The 19,850-nt window shown below is 40.8% G+C and overlaps 1 protein-coding gene across 7 annotated transcripts in view; it reads left to right on the top strand.

Moving 5' to 3' along the window:
* Positions 1–3,013: 3,013 nt before the first annotated feature.
* The window catches only part of LOC123756482 (palmitoyltransferase ZDHHC20-B), a 73,202-nt gene continuing 56,365 nt past the window's right edge, over positions 3,014–19,850 (top strand). For 3 of the 7 annotated variants that reach the window (XR_011229624.1, XM_045739671.2, XM_045739668.2), the window contains exons 1-6: positions 3,014–3,152; positions 5,636–5,768; positions 9,910–10,090; positions 11,628–11,654; positions 13,601–13,695; positions 17,875–18,001. Coding sequence is in view for 6 of the 7 variants with exons in the window: in XM_045739671.2 (XP_045595627.1) it covers positions 9,940–10,090; positions 11,628–11,654; positions 13,601–13,695; positions 17,875–18,001 (400 nt within the window). In the remaining variant the exon portion in view is untranslated. Of the gene's footprint in view, positions 3,283–4,695; positions 4,763–4,918; positions 5,038–5,635; positions 5,769–9,909; positions 10,091–11,627; positions 11,655–13,600; positions 13,696–17,874; positions 18,002–19,850 lie in introns of those variants that run through there. The other 4 variants (XM_045739669.2, XM_069331332.1, XM_069331331.1 and 1 more) reach the window with 4 other exon arrangements.

Genomic DNA, 19,850 nt, shown 5'->3' with positions numbered 1-19,850 from the left:
GCTACCCAATCTCCCAATCTTTATGAACCCAATCTGAACATCTTTACCATTGTGATCATTGCTGTCTTATATGTGCTGTCAATCTGCTGTATGGTGTCTATTAATCTTGTTTAAATTACTAATCAAGCTGTCAATGTAATCAATCAGAGCTTTAATATAACAATGTGCTTTAATATACTTACTTATCTCTCTCATCTCATTTTTCTCTTGTAATGTATCTTTATCATTTATCAATTCTGATTGAAATTACCTACTTAAAATTATCTGCTAGATTAAGGACCTGCCCGAAACGCTGCGCGTACTAGTGGCTTTACAAGAATGTAAATACTGTACTATCCAATGTATTCTCACAAACCCAATGTACCTTCATGTATATATATAAATAAATAAATAAATAAATAACATAACCTAATACAGCCTAGCATAACAATACATCCGGTTTTAAAACAGAAAATGAGTTTAGCATGTACGATTATATTACGTTGTTCAGTAGATTAGATACATAGTGTTTAGTGAGTTTTCATATTTATTTAGTAGTCTTGGATACAGCAGTATCGTAGACGTTGTCTCTCTCTCTCTCTCTCTCTCTCTCTCTCTCTCTCTCTCTCTCTCTCTCTCTCTCTCTCTCTCTCTCTCTCTCTCTCTCTCTCTCTCTCTCTCTCTCTCTCTCTCTCTCTCTCTCTCTCTCTCTCTCTCGCTCTTGCTCTCGCTCTCTCTCTCTCTCTCTCTCTCTCTCTCTCTCTCTCTCTCTCTCTCTCTCTCTCTCTCTCTCTCTCTCTCTCTCTCTCTCTCTCTCTCTCTCTCTCTCTCTCTCTCTCTTAATTAACTACACTTAGGAAATTAATTGTCACGTACGTTAGACATATCAAACTAGGTCTATAACGTCGGACTGGTGACCCTCCCCTGGATGCAACCCCGCAACAGTTGACTAACTCCCGGGTGCCTATGTACTGCTAGGGAAACAGATGCATTAGGTGATAGGGAACGAATTATCATTTATGGCTTCGTCGGGAAGATGGTTCTATGGTTTCCATGAATTTACTCGAGGGTGGCCCTCGGGCAAATTCAGGTATCTCTCTCTAGTAGTCTAAACGAGGACAGGAAAGTTGTCTGGCTTGTTAAAGGCCCCTCCCATTTGTTTTGGGGATTTTATCGAGCAATGTTTTGGCATTTACGACTTCGGCGGGTATACGTTTCCACAACTTTATAATTCTATGGGTGAAAACAAATATTTTCCATCCTTCAATGTGACTTGTTGAGCTCGAAACCGTTGTTCCTTGTTCGTCTTACATCTAACCTTTTGAAGAAGTGTTCTCGATTAATATCTTCCAAATTGTTCAGTAATTAAAAAGTTTTGCCGAGAGCATACTGTCATGTCTGGTCCCTGTGGCCCTCAACCGTTCTTGGCACAGGATCGGGGCTGTAACTGCATATTTGTGATTGATTGATGAAGAAGCCACCCAAGAAGTGGGAAGAATAGCCCGTAAGTGGAAGATTTTTTTGGAGTGAATGTGATCTTTGTGATCGTGAAAGGATATAGTCACTGTTTCCCAAAGCGGCGAAGTTTCTGTCGGAAGAAAACGTATTACCATGAATTTGTGTCTAACCGACTAAGTAGCGCGCGCGCATCGAGCAGGGTACTTAAAGCGCGCCCGCGGACTCGGCGACCTCTTGTTCGCCTCCTCCTCGCCTGCTGATACACTACAAAACGCCCACCCTCCTCCCGGGATCCCCTGCATCGATCCCCTGTCTTACTTTCCAAGGGAAGACGCTAAAGCAGTTTGCTGGGGACACTTTTTCCATCTTGCAACGAATTTGTGTTACCTTTGGGGGTGCTCCGACGGAACCCCCCAAAGTGATAAGCCAAGAATACCAAGAATTGGAATTAATTAGCTATTATGCTTCTTCATTTAAGGATTATCAATTATCTAATCATTTATTATGATTATTATTATTAATTAATTATTTGTATTTAATAAATAATTTATTATTATTATTATTATAAAAATAAAATAAGTCCCCCACTCTGTGAGCGTTTTCTTCCAACCGCAGAAAATACTCTGCATGCTGTGCTCGCATTTAAATCGTCAGTCTGTGGCTTCTATCGCGGGGTGCTTGTTTGTGTTGCATCTGATCCTAAATAATCATAATTGAGTTTCTTAACATTAATAGCCCAAATTAGCACATCTTGCTTTTAAATTAGCCCAAAAAGTAGCAAGTAGCGAAATTAAAAATTTGGGAGCGCGGGGCTCTCAAAAGTAGCCCAATTCGCTATTTGAGTGGGCTGGGCAACACATCTAGGCGTTTCATACACAATTGTTTTGTATACAAATAACAACTTCGTTCACAATGTTTCGTATTTAGGCTCCAATTTCGTACATGTGTGCGAGATCTACTTTCTGATTGTTGATGTGACGACTTATATTGAATTTTGTAACTAGCTCATCAAGATTGTAACTTGCTTAGCTAAATGAATTGTGGGGTTCAGTCCCTGAGCCCATTATGTACCTCTGTAACCCTTTCCACTACCGCCCACAAGATGGGTATGGGGTGCATAATAAATGAACTAAACTAAACTAAACTGACAATAGAAATCCATTAATCTTAAGGTATACCTATTATTTAATAACTGTAATTGGATCCTCTGTAATTAATATAAGTAAATTATTATTATTAAATTCTTAAAAGCAAAATCAACAACAAAAATAACAGGGACCGGAAAAATAGTGACCGCTTTCAGAGGAAAAAGCTATAGTGGCTCTTAGACATTTTGATATATATATGTTAAGGTTTATAAATATTAAAAATATATATTATCAATATAGAAATTGAACAATAACGCTCGTATATATGTAGCGAAAGATATGAAATTTCCACTAAAAGCACAACAATTAATGTCAAAACATGACTAGAGAGAGTTTCTGGAGGAGTAAAATGAGGAGAGATTTGTAAGCCTTAAGTGTATCGAGAAATACAAAAGATAGGATCGCGTAGTCACTTGTCTCATCCAATAGTCTCCTTCGCTCAACACTCGTTAGTTATATATAGATTTGTTTTTCTCTTCCCATTTATCAACTTGTTTCCGGAAAAATTTGTGATCGAATGTGTGCTAGTGGTGAGACTTGCGAGCAGAAAAGAAGTTGAGTGTGTTGGTGAGTTGTGCGCTGGAGGTGTGTGATGGAGGGAGGTGTGGGTGTGGAGTTGTAGGAGGAGGAGCCTCCACCCTCATAACACCCTCACTGCCACTGGGAAACCACAACAACCTTGTATACCAGCTTCTGTGTAATTATGTTTATATTAACTTTTGTTGTTTTATGGTTTCTCACCACACCTGTAGGGGGGATGATCTGGTAGCCAGAGCTTCTTGTAGGACTTCAAATTGATTTTCCATGGATCTGTCAACTCAGTTTGCTTTACTGTTGTTAGGCCTAATTAGAAAAACACATTCACAATCATTGTTTTTCTTGAAGATGTTTTACTGAAGATGATTTGTGTATAGAGTAGCAGTCACTTTTATCAACATTTTTGTATTATTATATATAAATAAATAACTTTCTCTTATTTTTATTTTTTTATACAGTTGCAAAGTTGACAGTGGAAAATGTTCTGTCAAGTGTTATTTAGTTACTGAAAATCGATTTTTCTACTATAAGGGAATGTGTTCTCTGTTTTGTTGCATGCACTAGGCTTGCTTAGGGTTATATTAGTTCATATTTTATTATACAATAATAAATAAATAAATAATTAAACTGGATAGTGGCAACATTAGTGTTTAAGGAAGTCTAAGTGGTATGTAGGAGTAGGTAATAGCATCTCAACAGTTGAGCTGCAGAACAATAAAATAAGGGGCAGTAAAGATGAGCTTCCAAACCCTCCTGACAGTGTGCATATGCTGTACCTCTGTTTAAATCTTGCAGTCGAATCACTTGCCATCAAATCATTTATTCTTAAGCCGATTGCAAACCTGCCGGCTGCGTTCCTTATCTTTACCCCAAATTCTCTCACAACACTCATAGCAAAATGGCCGTTTTCACAAAGTTTAATTACTGTATTAAACATGTTTCTATTAACTCTTAAATAGTGGCTATTATCATATGTTGTTCCCAGGGTAATGTAGTTAGCATCATATGCTGATTTTAGTTGTTACGGCCCAGTTTTTAAATGAAAGATATAAATGTGGTTATAATACATCTGTATGGATGTAATGAAGTTAACCAAGATTCATTAAAAAATTACTTTTTTTTAATTGTTTACTATGCAATGAGGTTATGTACCAGTAGTTATTGTCAAATCACAATTTGTTCTTTCTCACCAGAATTTATCAACAACATTCCTAGACAGAATAGCAGCAACGAAGTTGGGTGCATGACATTATCTTTGAGCTGTGCCAGAAACAGATTTACTTATAATTTAATATATAAACCTATTTTGTAAGACGTGTACTTTACTCAATCACTGTTTTTGGCAATTATGTGTACATAAGTTGAATTATTCCACACACAATTATGGCTTCTTATTTTTGCGTTTAATGTTAAAAATTCATCTTTGTAAATTTTGTTGATTCTTGTCACTATTTTGTGTCATCACATTGCCTCTTTTTCTTGTCCACAAACTTTTGCATATTTAATGCCTCTTCTCCTGCCTCATTGCCATTCCCTTTCCCCCTCCCCCCCTTTTTGTTTATACACAGGTGGGGTACAGGAACAGACAACTTCTGACTCTTGTAAGCCGGCTGAGAGCTTTTCCCTTCCCATAGCTCATGGTAAGCCTTACCCACTAATTTTCCCCTGGAACATCACCCCACCAATCGGTTAAAAGCTAGGTATCCAGTCACTGTTGGGTTAACAGAGGAGAACAGTTAACGATTAGCGGATTCATTGGATTTAAGGATTCATCACTAGTCATTGCTCCCTGGCCAGGACTTAAACTCGGACAAAATCCCTCGCGAGGTATGGGACGGGTGTATTACCACTGTGCCACCAGGGACTGCATTTTAGGGTCAAGAGCTATTTACTAGCATGTGTCTGTATGTGTGCAGTAAGTAATCAGTTTACTGTACTAAAAATTCATGTAAGGATGTCACTGGGTTCCTGGTCAGTTTTATATTAATTTTGTATAATTTTGCCTGCTTTATAATGAGTACTCCAGCATTAATAGGTACAAATACAAGTTTTATTGTATTGTGGCAGGAAAGTAAGTAGCAAAAGTATTAAATACTGTTGAAGTACTGTATACAGTATTGCTTTATTGAGAAATGTGGAAAAGTTAGCTCATGTGGATCTGAACTGTAGTCCTAGTTTTCACACAAATTGTACCTTTAAGATTGTTTTGTGCAGTTTTTAGAGTACAATTTTCATGAATGGAACACTCACACAAATTGCAATTAATTTGGATATACTGATTATTCAGTTAGTGATATCATTGATCTACCATGGTTTTGTTAAGATCATGAGTGAGGCCAGATTTGGCAGAAACAACTCATTAGACTTATTTTTAAATCTTATTTGAAAGCTTTACAAAAGGAAATTCGTTGTGTTAATAATTTTTAATTGTAATGTTCCTTTACAATAAGAGCAAATTAGACTTGTCAGAAATATGTTTGATACCTTTGTTAATTTTGAGTTTTGATCCACAGTATTTCACACAAGACAAGCCAAGACAAAAATTGTTGCATCATGTCTAAACTACGGTGGCAGCTTAACAATGCAGTAGAACTATGACTCATGTCCAGCTATCATCAGCAGCTGTCTCACCCTAACCCTAATTCTGTAAGTTCTAATGTTTTGAATGAGTATCTTTCAGGTAAAAGATTATTGGTGAAACATAGCCAGAGTAATTTATAATTTTTATTCTAATGTATGATGTTTCATAATTTGAAGCATTTTTATGGTTTGTAAGAAACACAACTAAATTAAAATATAGTAAATGCTTAGTCTTTTAATTAACACATGGAGAAATGAGATATAATTGCAGTACATTAGACCATTGGTGTAGTGCAAGTTTTGCAAAGTGTAACACATGCTTCAACTCTAAAAATCCTTTGTTACAAGTGTGGTTAATGTTGCAAGAGTTGCCATTGGTGTTTTGTGTGGTTTGCACTCACTCTGGTAACCCCCCTCAGTTGTTTCTCTTGAGCTTATGCACTGTGTGTTACTGGTCAGACTAGCCAACATCAGGTATCTGTGAGACTTAGCTAAGTGGAATTAAGTGCCCTTACAGGCAATTTACCCTAAAAGCAAAGAAAGGGGACCACAAAACTCCCATACTCTCTGAGAAATGTTTTAGAAAATTGCCAAATTACCAAAACAAAACTGAAAACTTCTGTATGTACAGTCAACCCAACCACATAAATTACCAGTACAGCAGCAGCCTTGCTTCTTGCTGGTTGGTGTTCAATCCCCAATGGTCTAAGTGGTTGAAAACTTTCCTCCCCTCCTTCCTATCCCAAATCCTTGTCCTCATATTCCTTCCAAGTACTATATAGTCATAACTGGCTTAGCATACACTTCTGAAAATGAACTATACCCGCAGTGGCTGCTACTCCACATCTAGGTGAGGGGCCTGTGTCACTCAAGAGTCCAAATGATGAGCTCACCCTCACTCTGTGCCTGTCGGCATCATTTCAATGTCTACAGATACCGGTACTCTATACACACTAATTGTTCAGCTATCTGTAGGACCTGATCTGTGTGTAGTAGTCTTTGCTGATTAAGTTTCATGATGGTGTATGTAGTTTGCATTGAGTGTTTCTTGTTAACTACTAGCCACTGCTGTTTGAGTTTCAAGTCCTCTCTTCAGCAGTGCTGATCCCATCAGAGTTATAGAGTCAAACCTAGGCAAGGTAGCACTTAGGAACTTGGTTGCCATGCAAGAACTGGTGCTGATACCAAATAGTTACAAAGAATAGGACTACTGATACCAAATAGTTACAGTAGTGTAATTCTTTGTCATGCACAGTTTCGACTTGTATTAGTGTCAGACATTTTGCATCATTTGGTGAGAGAGCACCGATAGTGTAATAGGTGATCATTTGTCTTGTCCATGATTATTCATTCCCTTCCCCTCGTTTCTGTGTAATGGGGCCGGTGTTTAAGGCATTTGGATGTTCAAAATGGCATTCCAATTCCCATGCTTTATGGAGGTCTTGACAACTCCCATCAAGTCCTGAGGCTGCCTATGTTGTACAGTATATGGCTTCCCTGTAGTTCCTGTTATACTTGCTTACACCTCCCCAAGTTTGGCTCAGTGTTGAGGTGTAATGGCAGAGAATTGATTTCATGAATAATAACTATACAGGATGTCACATAATCCATGGCTTCCCAAATACAAAAAAACACCACAAAAGAAGAAATGAAATGAGATGAGCACTTTCTTTCCTCTCGGGACGTCTTCAGTCGCTGACAACGTCCCCTGGTGACAAGAAAACACTCAGCTCATTTAATTTTTTGTGATGTACTTGCCTGAACAATAACATGCATCTTGCTTGATCTCCCTTAATGATGACAATGGCTCAGCTATGAATAGGGATGTGACAGTAGGTAACTCAATACATGTCATCACATTTAGTTCACCAGAACATCTGGTTAGAGCCAGATTATATACCTAACCCACAACATAGTAGAATAGCTAATACAGTACAATGATACTACTGTATATTACAAATGTACATGAGCAAAAATTCATTGATTCTGTTCACAATGTCCTTCAATCTCTTGGAAGCCAGATATAAATATTGATATACAGTATGATGAAGCCATCTAGACATAAAGATGGTTGGCAAAGATGTTGAGGTAAACCAATGCTAATTAAACAAATGAGAGATTAAAAAATGTCCTAAACAACAAAAAGTTAAAAGAATCTGATAAATACTGAAAATGTTGTAGGAAGGGCAGATGACTACTGTCCAAATCTATGTTCAATTACAGACCAAATTTACTGACCCCCCCTCCCTTACAAAACATTTGTAGCCCACTATGTTCCAGCCTTTCTCAAAATAAATGAGGCAGAAACAATAAAGTTAAGGCTGAAATACCAAGAGAGAAAAAAGCATGAACAATTCTATTGGGTAAAATCCCTGGTTTTTGGAACATAAGTTATTAACATTCACATTGGACTTATAAATAATTAGATTAGGTTTACTGTAAAACTTATGGCATGAATGTAAAAAGAGATGTTGTCTATAAAATGATACTGGAATGGATTCTGTACTGTGGAACCTTACTCGAATTAACTACTGTATTTGGACCACAGGCAGTTTGATGCATAAGCATGATCTTTGCTGCCTAATGGTGGTTGCGTTTTCCCAGTACTCTGTCATATGATGCTTGGAAACTGCCGACAGTTTTGGCCTCCACCACCTTCTCACTTAACTTATTTCAACCATCTACCACTTTGTTTGCAAAAGTGAACTTTATCATTTTTTTATAAACTTTGTTTCATTAGTTTAAATCTATGACTTCTTGTTTTTGAAGTTGCAGTTTTAAAGAATTCTTCTTTGTCAATTTTGTTGATTTCTGTCACTATTTTGTATGTTATGATCCTATCACCTCTCTTTTTTTATATTCTAGCTTTGCTATATTTAACAGCTCTAAACTCTCTTCATAGTTCTTGGGTTTTTCTTTAGTTCTGGAAGCCATGTAGTTACATGTCTTTGCACCTTTTCCAATTTACTGATGTGCTTCTTAAGATATGGGCACCACTGCATATTTCAATTTTGGTCTCACAAATGTTGTGAACAGTTTCTTTAATATTTCACGATCCTTGTATTTAGAAGCAGTTCTAAAGTTGGAAAGCATAGCATATGCACCTCGCAAAATGTACTTCATGTGGAATTCAGGTGACAGTTTTCTATCCAGAACAACCCCTAGATCTCTTTCTTTATTAGATTTTTTTAACTTTTTAACATAATTTGTAGGTAGTGTGTGGCCTATTATTTCTTATTCCACATTCCATAATGTGATATTTATTCACATTAAATTCCATTTCCCAATTGTTACTTCATACACATATCTTGTCCAGGTCTTCTTGTAGGGCATGACAATTATCTAAGCTTCTTATCTTCCCTAGTTGCTTGGCATCATCAGTAAACATGTTCATATAATTCTGTATTCCTTCTTGTAGATCATTCATATGTACATTAAACATTACTAGTGCTAGAACTGAACCCTGCAATACTACACTAGCAACATTTCTCCAGTCTGATAATTCTCTCTGGTTACTGCCTTCATTTTTCTGTCAGAAAAAAATTCATCCATATTAGAAGTCTTCCTGTCACCCCTCCAGTATGTTGCAGTTTCCAGAACAACCTCTTTTGTGGAAGTCTGTAGAAAATCTTTTTTAGGTCCAGATAAATGTAGTCAACCCAACCTTCTCTTTGTTAGAAAATCTCTGTGGTTCTGTCCTAGAAACTTAGAAAATTTGTTATACAGGATCTTCTTGTTCAAAAACCATACTGTCTATTATTATATCATTTCTCTCCAGGTGTTTTGCCCATTTGCCTTTAATTTCCTTTTTCTAATATTTTGACTGCAATGCTTGTCAATGATGCAGGTCTATAATTAAAGAGGGTCTTCCTCGCTATCATTTTTGTAGGTTGGAACTGTGTTTGCCTTTTTCAACACATTTTCCACTTTTTTCAACACATTTACTGAGATGTAGCGACTAGAGTATCACTATATACGTACTGTATATAGGTACATGTATATAAATTATTGGTAGATTTAAACATCATCTTTAATTACTCTCTGCTTAGTGTTTCTCTACTTAAATTTTTTAAATGAAAACACCTGTAGTGGTATTTTATTGAGTAACCCAGATTGTTGTGAAGCCTTAAGATATAATGGATATTGTGTTAAAATGTATGAAGATAATGTAAATACTGTATTGTATTGTACTGTCCTTAATTTTTAGGTCCTCCATTACTGAAGTAACCCGTTTAAGATGTCAGCAACAGCAGCCATAACACCCAAGTTTTCTATGATGACAACCCCTTGCAGGATATGCTTTAAGGCAGCCAAGTGGTTGCCAGTCCTTTTTATTGTGACTGTGGTTGTGTGGTCATACTATGCCTATGTGATCCAACTCAACCTCCGTAAGTATAGTATTGCAAATGCAACTTGTTTTTCATTTGTATAAAAAACCAGCGTTGAATGTAATGAAACGCCATTTTCTGGGTGAGACCCGGAGGCTCCCCGGAGCTTACTAGGCTGATATGCTAATGTTAGACTTTGCCATCAGTCATGTGTGTGGAGTTCTTTGGGCCTACCCGGGACCACGAGCCAGAACCTGGCCCCCTCTAGAGAGGCAAGGGGAGCAATGGCCTATAGAAACCCCCATGTGATTGTGGAAGCATTCTATGTCTGCCATCGACCAGGTCAGGTACCCAGAAAGGTAAGCGTCCCAAAACAAACCCCTATTCTGGTGAAAATTGCTACCACAAGCTGAACAGGTGGATGGAACTGCGCATCATGACGTGTGACATCATGATCGTTTGCTCGTTTCTTTTAGGGGAGTTCTATCCACCTGTTCTGCTTGTGGTAGCAATTTTCACCAGAATAGGGGTTTGTTTTGGGATGCTTACCTTTCTGGGTGTCTGACCTGGTCAATGGCAGACATAGAATGCTTCCAACCACACGGGGGTTTCTATAGGCCATTGCTTCCCTTGCCTCTCTGAGGGGGGCCCAGGTTCTGGCTTGTGATCCTCGGTAGGCCCATAGAACTCCATACACGTTACTGATGCCAAAGTCTGGTATTAGCATATCAGCCTGGATAAGCTCCGGGGAGCCTCCGGCTCTCACCCAGAACATGGTGTTTCATTAGTTTCAACTTTTTTTTTTTTTAAATAGCACTGCAATGAATCAAAACTGTGAGGTGGCATAAAATAGGGGTATGCATGTATAATATGGTAGAGGGTTGTATGCATCTTTTTTAGCTATGTTGAAGTGATGGCATTTGTCTTGAATTTTACACTGTACTGTATAATGAATAAGGGGATAAGATGGCAGCTGTCTTTATTGCCTTGGGAGATGAATTTGGGAAATGGATGATGTGTACCTTGGATGATACTGAATAAGGTGATGGTGTACCGGTATATCTTAGGATTATGTGGTATTGAATGCATATATTGTTTTGGGAGAATATGGAAGGGATGGTATACAATATATCATTGAAGATAAACTGTACTATACAGTGTTCAGATAGACTGTGTACTTCCCTTATTGGCTTTTATTGATGAATACAGTACAGTATGTGAATTATGAGGGTGGATAAACTGAGAAGAGATACTTTAAAGATATGTAATATTTATGAATTACTGAAATAATTAATGACATTGTAATGTGTGCAGGAGTGGAAACGGTGGAAATTGGTATACTGTATTAACAGAAACAAGTGACTCAATAAAGTGAAGGGATTCTAGGTGTTGGGAGGATTGTAGGTGAGGTAGGCAGAGTTTCTTGGGAAATTTGTGTTCATTGAGGTGGTAGAAAATCTGATAAATAGGGCTAAAGTTCATAGACTTTAGTTAGCACAAAACATAAATTACCCAGTTTGAAATTGTATTTTTAAGTCACATGTACGTGGCAATGATGTACTGAGGTTTTAATATACACCCTTCTACTTTTTTCCAGTTACTATTACAAGCATCATAGAAAAATGTAAGTACTGTACAGTATTTTGAATACTTATTTTATGCATTACATTTTCAAATGGATATAGATTACTGCAACAATTTCAAAATAGTACTGTACTTTACATTAACAAATTCAGCATAAATTGTTAGTTCCCAGTGTTACCATACCATGGTCCCCATGGTGCAGTGGTAAAGCACTCGCCTGGTGCTTTGCAGGCCTGGGTTCGTATCCTGGCCGGGGAGGATTGACTAGGTGCCAGTCCTTAACTGCAGCCTCTGTTCACCCAGCAGTGAATAGGTACCTGGTTGTTAAACGATTTGGCGGGTCGTATTCCGAAAAAAAGTTAGAATTAAGGACATGCCCGAAACGCTCTGCATGCTAGTGGCTTTACAAGAATGTAAGAACTCTTATATACAGTATATAAATAAATAAATATACAGTACTGTATAAATTTTCTTGTCTGGCTCTGCAGGTGGGTCATGCTTCTGGTCTGCCATTATTTATTCTTCTTGAGATACTGTCAGTGTGACTGAAGATTTTAGTGCAGTTTTCAGTATTTTTCAGTTCATTCGTACAACACTCTTGTATTTCCAAGCACTATTTGGTATTACAACAACTGCCAAGCAGCTTTCTTGCTAACAACTGAATGACTGCTATCACACAACCCGTCCTCTTAAAAATAACATCGCTTTTCGCTCGTATGCACGCTATGGCCAGAAATGGACGTAATTTTAAAGGAAATTGGCTCACAAAAGTGATGTACTTTCCCGTTTTCTGTTTGAGTCCTCTGGCTTACTTGGAAAGGTTAGGAGAGGAAACTTTCAATTAACTTTTTCCATGAAGTTTTGATACTTAAGGAGAATTTTCTGCCCACCTAACCTATCAGAGGACCCTTAACTTACTGTTTTGGAAAAAAAATTCCAAAATTTATTTTCAATTTTTTTTCCGTTTTGAAATTACATCCATTATCGGCCATACAGGCAAGCGGCCAAAAAAGACGTAATTTTTAAGAGGACAGGTTATATCACAAGCTCCTCATATTCTACCTGATCCCAAGGCCTCTTGAGACATATCCTTAACTTCCTGGAGTCAAGATACAATTTTAGCTTTCTTTATGAGCCGAAGGAGCCTGGAGAATAGAAGATTGAGTAAAACCAAGACAGTACCAGCAGAAACCATAATCACAACAAAACAAGCCACATCTTGAAGAAATTAGGTACTTTCAGGTAGCAAAGTAAACTATCATTACCACTGTGTAAATAATCTAACTGTGATGCTGCAAATGATGCAGTCATGCACCCTCTCACATGCCTGGTCATAGTCTTGGGAGTGTATACAGTACCTCCAAGATGATGACCAGGCAAGTGAGTGAGGGAGCACGTGACTGCCCTTGGGTGATTCAGGCTACCACCTGGTGGCAGAAGCACATCACAGTTATGGTATCTACACTGTGGTAACATTAATTTGCCTTGTTACCTGATGGTACCTAACTTCCTCAAGCAGTGGCTTATTTTGTTGGGCTTATTGTTTGTTGGGCCACATCTTTCTGTTCTGGTTTTCTTGGTTTTAATTTGATTTCCCGTCCTCAAGCTCCCCTCGGCCCATAGAGAGAGAGACAGATTTGGGTCCTGGCTCCAGGTAGCATTTAAGAACCTTTTGATGGTAGTAATTCAGTAGTTAGCAAGGAAGCTGCTTGACAGTTGTTGTAGTGACAAATAGCACTTGGAAAGACAGAGTATTGTATGAATGTGCTTTTTGGATGCATTTTTTGCTTGAGATATCTCCTTTCTCCCTAGCACCAGTATATGACCTGGTGCATGTAATTTGAAAAGTTCTCTTATTACCCCTGGGCCAAAAAGTTGACCTGCTATGACTATGTAAGATCCTAACCTGGGATCAGTAGGATCTTGAGTGCATTACATAGGCAAGTTCTTTTCATATGTACCTAGATATATATTTTTGTGTTCCAGGTTTTTATCTGATTGTGTACCATGTACTGCTGGGACTCTTCTTGTGGGCATATTGGCAAACAATTTTCACAGATATTGGTGTAGTTCCTAAACAGGTAAGCAGTCTAGTTTAGTCATTTATCCCTTTTTATTATTATTATTATTATTATTATTATTATTATTATTATTATTAATACTGGTAATAATAATAATACGTACAGTATTGATGTAGGCATGTGGGGGACTCCTCCACCAACCTCTATATTTTCCAATAGGTCTTGTGCAATTATAGGAAGAGGGAGGACTAATTGAGGTAGGAAGGTAGGTAGGTACTAAATGCAGTACAGTATGTATATTTTACCCCCGGAATCTTTGAGATAAGTGATTTAACTTGTCACTTAATGAGGTGACTTCCACTTATTGAAATAGTGAAAGATACTTTAAATGATCACTTACATTTGGACGGATAACACGTTAGTAAGAACCACTGAAAACTGTGTGTTTATTGAGCAAGTTTTAGAATGTTTAATTCTGTTCTGATTTTGAAAAGTTTTGAATTAGTATATTTTTAGTATGTCTTTCAAAATATCAAATGACCCTTGAAATTTTTTTTTTTTTTATACAAATCTCATTGACTATTTTTAGTTTGAGGTTGCTAGCCTTGTTATAAGAGCTTCCATTTTAAACTCTTCTAGGTTTTTTTACATGACAAAAATTACTTCCTGATTTGAGCTGAATTCTGCAGAGGTAAAACTGTTGGTGTCTAGTTAACAGTTAGAAGTTTTACAAAAGGTGTACTTTTACATTTATTGCTTTGTCATACTCTGACTTCTCTTGCTACAAAAGGGGTTTTACAAACTTTTCATTGAGTATACATTTATATATTATTTTCTGTGGGGAGTCCCTATGGATCCTCGGAGCTTACCAGGCTGATATGTATGTATTAGACCGTGGCATCAGTCGCTTGGAGTTCTTGTCTACTGAGGACCATGAGTCAGAACCTAGCCCCCTCAGAGAGGCACGAGGAGCAATAGCCTATGGAACCCTCCCTCCCATGTATTTGGAAGCATTCCGTGTCTGCCATCAACAGGGGTCTGTCACCTAGAAAGATAGGTGGAACAAAACAAACCTCACATGGTAAAAATTGTTACCAAAACCTTAACAGATACGCAAAACTCCCTAACTAAAACAAGCAAGTGTCACTAATGCCATCGCACTGATCGTCTGGGCAGTCTCAGACCCCCCCATGCGCTGGCCGCTACAGTATTCAGTTCATCGACTACTTTGGTAGCTGAGGATTTGCACTCCAATGGGCATTGGCCTTGGTCTTGCGTTTCTTTTCCCTTCTCGAACTCTCCTCGGACTGACTTGAGGAGGATGTTCCTGGTTATCTGGAGGCTGTTCCATCTGGTTCTGTCCCGGGTTCGGACCTGGCTATGTCTTGTTTAGGACTCTTGGACCGCTTCTTTGTCTTTCCCTTCAGAAGCGTTGCTGTGGCTGTGGTCCTGCCTTTGGCTGTTTATGAGGGGGTCCCGGGTCGCTCGGCGGTTGCTCGAGCGGTTGTGCAGGAGTCTTAACTTCGCCGTGCCAGTCTGCCCGCCAGGTCGGGTTTGGCTTCAGTGTCGGTTTGGTTCCTTCAGGGACACCCCTTCCGCCTCTCTCGCAATCATTGGGTTTGTCCTCCGGGGATCTTGTATTGGTGCTGCGTCACCGGCTTCCTCTTTAGGGTTTTCGGGTTCCGTGCCTTGGCGCCTCCCCGAGCATTTGCTCGATGTGTTCATGGACGGATCATCTCTCGGTTAGGGCTTTGTGACCAGTGCTCACCAGGCCGGCGGGGGATGGTGGGGTCCTTCCATCTGTCGGGCTCACAGCATGGTTCGGGAGTTCGTGGCTGTCGGGTTTGTGCTTCGGAGGGTTTGGGTCGCTCGGGGCTCTACCATTAACTCAATAAGCTCCAGGGAGTCTTCTTCTCCAGTGGGTCATTGCCAGAACCACTGGAATTCTCTTAGGTCCTTAATCTTTGGGGTTGGTCCCTTCGAGTGGCTCGTCTGCTGGATTCTTGGGGATTGGCTAGCCGTGCTTTTCATGTCCGGGGTGTGTCCTAAGTCCTGGCAGATGGCCAGTCTCGGGTCATTCTCTGTTCGCGGATTGGCTGGTCGTCGCCGACTCGTTTCGTTAGCTCTGCCGGACGTATGGACTCCTGAACATGGACATCTTTGCGTCGGCATGGTCTCGGCATCTCCCATTCTATGTGACGCCCTTACCCGCCTGTGAGGCGTTGACAGTGGATGCCTTTTGGCAGGACTGAGGTGGAATTACCTGATTCTCTTCTCCCGGTCCAGCTGTTGCTTCAGGATCTGGCTCAGTTGGAGTCCTTCCCAAGGATTGTAGTCCTCGTGGTCCCTTGGTGGCCAGCCCAGCTTTTTCAAACGCTGCTTGATAGGTGTCCGAACCCGGGGCGTTTCCCGCGGCTCCGTCTCTTTCAGCAAGTCGGACTGGTCCTGTACATGACTGGTTCGGCCTTCTCCTCGGCTCTTCGCGTCTGGTCTTTTGACACAGGTGTATCACCATCTCTATGGTGATCAGGTGGCTTCATTGATGGTGTCCCACCTGCGTGCTTTGTCTCAGCGACAGTATGACGTTCCTGGGGTGGGGGGGGGTAGAAATAGCCTAAGCTACTCTATCTCTTTGAGATGTATTTCTTTCTTGTCTCAATAAACATACTTGAACTTGTTCTTGGCGTTTCTATTCGCCATTTTCTTGCTCTTCGTAGATTGTCTTCTCTTTCGCATTGGGTTGCCTTGTCCTTTCTTGGGTTTTCAGGACTGTTAATTGATGTTCCCTGCTGTCGCCTCGCGTCGTGCGGTGCTGGCGGAGCCACTCCAGCTGTGTTCGGGGTGGACGTCACATCCGCCCCATTCCGTATGCTTTCTTGTGTTTTGTTTCACCTCCAGCCTGCTCATGAGCCGCCTGAGCCATCCAGGTCCTTGATCACGGTGCCCCTCATATCTTTCCTCTCCTCAGTTTGTGATAGCCCCTTCGGTTCAAGATTGTTTTTCAAAGACCATACTGTATTTTGTTGGCATTGGCCTCTACAGGTCGGGTCGGGAATCTTCCAGCTCTCCTCCGGCGCAGGGGTTTCTGCTCTTTTGGTACTGGTGGTACGTTTGTACATTTGCAGCCTTTCTCCGTCCTTCTGGCGACGGTCGAGATGGCTGCTTTCCAGAGGGGTCCTTGGGTTATTGATGCTTGGTTGGTTCGGCCGGGGGTGCGTCATGTGTTGTCCGGTTGCGGTTCTTCACCGTTACTTGTGTGCCGTGGATGGGGATGCGCTTTGGGTTGATCCAGGTTCCCTTCCTTCCCTGTTTCAGGGCTCGGGGCCTCCCAGGTCGTCCGCAGGTTTCTTAAGTCTACCAGCCTGTGGTCTATCCTTGCGCCCGTGCCGTTCGAACGTTTACAGCTTTCGTTGCCGTGTTTGGTGACGTCTTGGGCTCATTTCGGGTGCGAGGATTTGGGGGTTGCACAGGTTCCTGGCCGCCCGTTTTTTTGTGAGCGTGTCTGCTCCTGTGCGTTCTTGTGTTGCTCTGGGTTGCTACCTGTTGTCTCGACTTCGCATTGTAGAGTTTGTGGAGGCCGCCTCCCAGGTCAGCCCTTTCTTTTCCTTCTCTTTGGGTATGTAGCTCCAGGGAGCCATAGGGGCTCCCCACAGAAAACCAGCGTTGAATGTAATGAAACGCCATTTTCTGAGTGAGCCCCGGAGGCTCCCTGGCAACCCTTCCTCCCACCAGTCGGCAGTTTTTCTGCATTGGTTGAAGCTTAGCTTCTGAACTGATGCTAGGCAGCCGGCGCGGTGAGGTCCAGGGGCCCCCCCCTTCCCCTCTCGGGGCGGGGAGGGCTGCATAGACAAGCGGCACGGCAGTAAAGTGTGATGTTTGCTTGTTTCCTTGGGTTTGTAGGGAGTTTCTACCTCTCTGTTTTTTTTTTTTTTTTTTAGTTTCTTACCATGTGGGGTTTGTTTTGTTATGCCTACCTTTCTGGGTGCCTAACCCCGGTCGATGGCAGATAAGGAAAACCCCCAACCACAAGGGGGTTTTAAAGGGCCATTGCTCCCTGAAACCTCTCTGAAGGAGCCAGGTTCTGGCACTGGTCCCTGGTAGGTCTGAACTCTGTAGCTAATGTCCCGGTCTAATATAACATACATTAGCCCGATAAGCTCCAGGGAGCCTCCGAGGCTCACCCAGAAAATAGCGTTTCATTACATTCAATGCTGGTTTTTTGTTTTTTCTTATAATCAGTTTAGATTACCACCCACTGAATTGGACCGCTACGAGTCAGCAGAGACAGATGAAGTGAGACGAGATGTCTTGGAAAGGTTTATCCAGAAGCACAGCCTTCCTGTGTATAACCGCACCATGACTGGCGGTAAGTCTTGGGAGCATTGACGAGGATCAAAATGTGCTACTACAATGGGCGTGCTGGAAGGGATAGATTTGTTCTAGGCCCTTTTCACAAATGAAGTTTCATTGCATAATTTTTTTTATTTTTCACTGTATACCCGTACTGGTACAGTATTTGTTATTTGGGGTACATTATTATTACAGTTTAACCACTGTGATGCACCATGTTTATTAAGACATTTTCCCCCTGTGCACAGAAAATCAGGTGTTTGCACACAAAATTTTGATCTTTGTAACATGATAAATTTCCTTCCCTGAACACATACATGTAAAAAAAACTGAAAGCTTCAACTTACTTTGACTGTGGTACGTGGGGTGTGTGACGTCGTCATTGGCTGTGTGCCTGTGCGTAAAGTTCCCAGAGGCGGTCGCGTGGGCCACTAAAACACTGCGAGTTGCCACAAATATTTTTCAATTATTTGTTCTTTGTATTTCCAATGTGTTTTTTATTTATTGTATATGATGCACATTTGTGTCCTTTACAAGATGTATACATTAGAACATTCATAATGTTCCATGGAACTGTGATACTGTACATGTGTCAGTAATGTGTCCATAATAAATGTTTGTCGCAATATTTCTTGTTCAAAATTCACTAAAATAACATGTACAGTTTCACACACTATTTACACAGTAACACACTGTATTACACACTCAGTACTTCGGAAGAGAGTGATAATCAACGAAAAAGTCCATGGTACACAGCGCAACTTTGCTCGCAATGCATTAAGTACAAACAGATTTTCGCTTCCTTCTTCTTTGTTCTGTGTGCTTGCAAATAATGCAATAATGCACTCGTGTACACCCTTGGCTTTAGTACCTTTAGGTAGTATGTAGCCAAGGTAGTATGGCTACATACTACCTTGGCTAGTAGTAGTATGTATGGCTACATACTACTACTACTACATTTAGGTAGTATGTATGTGTTCTCGTTCTTGGCTCTGGTGGGTTGAGGCGTTTTCCCTTCACTCAGCACATCCCTGCTCTTTTTCCCCCTCCTTCCCTTTCATCTGTTTGGGTGTGGTGCGTTCAGGATGGGTTTCCCACACAATTTTCTGTTCTCTCTGCAGGGGTCTCCTCAAGACCATCTTTCTTAGGCAAAGTGGGGTACCTTGGTGTTCGTATGCTTCTGGGTAGGGTTCGTGTGCACCGAGTCTGTGTCAGAGAGCTTCGTGTGTTTTGGTGTCTTCGTTTCTCACTATAGTGTCAGGCTGCGATCCTGTGCATGTAGGTCTTCATTCCCTGCACTGTGTTTGTTTTGAAGTTCTCGCTCCCACAAGCATCTTCCGCTGCTGTTTGTGTATGGGACTTTTCCCTGCATTTCTCTGTGCTATGCAGATGGGGAGGTCCAGGCTATGCAGTGATTCTGAGGTCCCACTTTCTCTTCCCTTTAGGTTTGGGTGTGTGTGGTTTTCCCCTCCCCCCCCCCCTTCCCGCCTTTCCACCTTTCCACTCCGTTGTGCAAATTGGAGATGTGGGTTTTGGTGATGCAGGTGTTGGCTTACTGTGGTATGCCCTGTGCCTCTCCTCCCATACTTTTGCCATTTGCTGCCTAGGACTCTTGACTTGGACCTCTTGGTTCACTCTTTGTGCAATGGTCTTTTTACCCCTTCCCTCCTCCTTCCTTATGGCAGTTTTTCTTGGGAGCTCCTACACTGATGTCAGGCACAGTCTACTTGTCACTGATGTATGTGTTCTGGTTGTTCATTTGGGTTCTTTTCCCTGCCACCATGTGTTTTTCTTGGTGAAGATGTCTACATTTATCAACTGGTGCTGCTCTGCCCCATGGGGGCCTTTTATGTTTATGTACATTT

This window comes from Procambarus clarkii, chromosome 25, assembly GCF_040958095.1.
Source record: "Procambarus clarkii isolate CNS0578487 chromosome 25, FALCON_Pclarkii_2.0, whole genome shotgun sequence".
NCBI lineage: Eukaryota > Metazoa > Arthropoda > Malacostraca > Decapoda > Cambaridae > Procambarus > Procambarus clarkii.
This window is presented reverse-complemented; position numbering and strand designations above follow the sequence as displayed.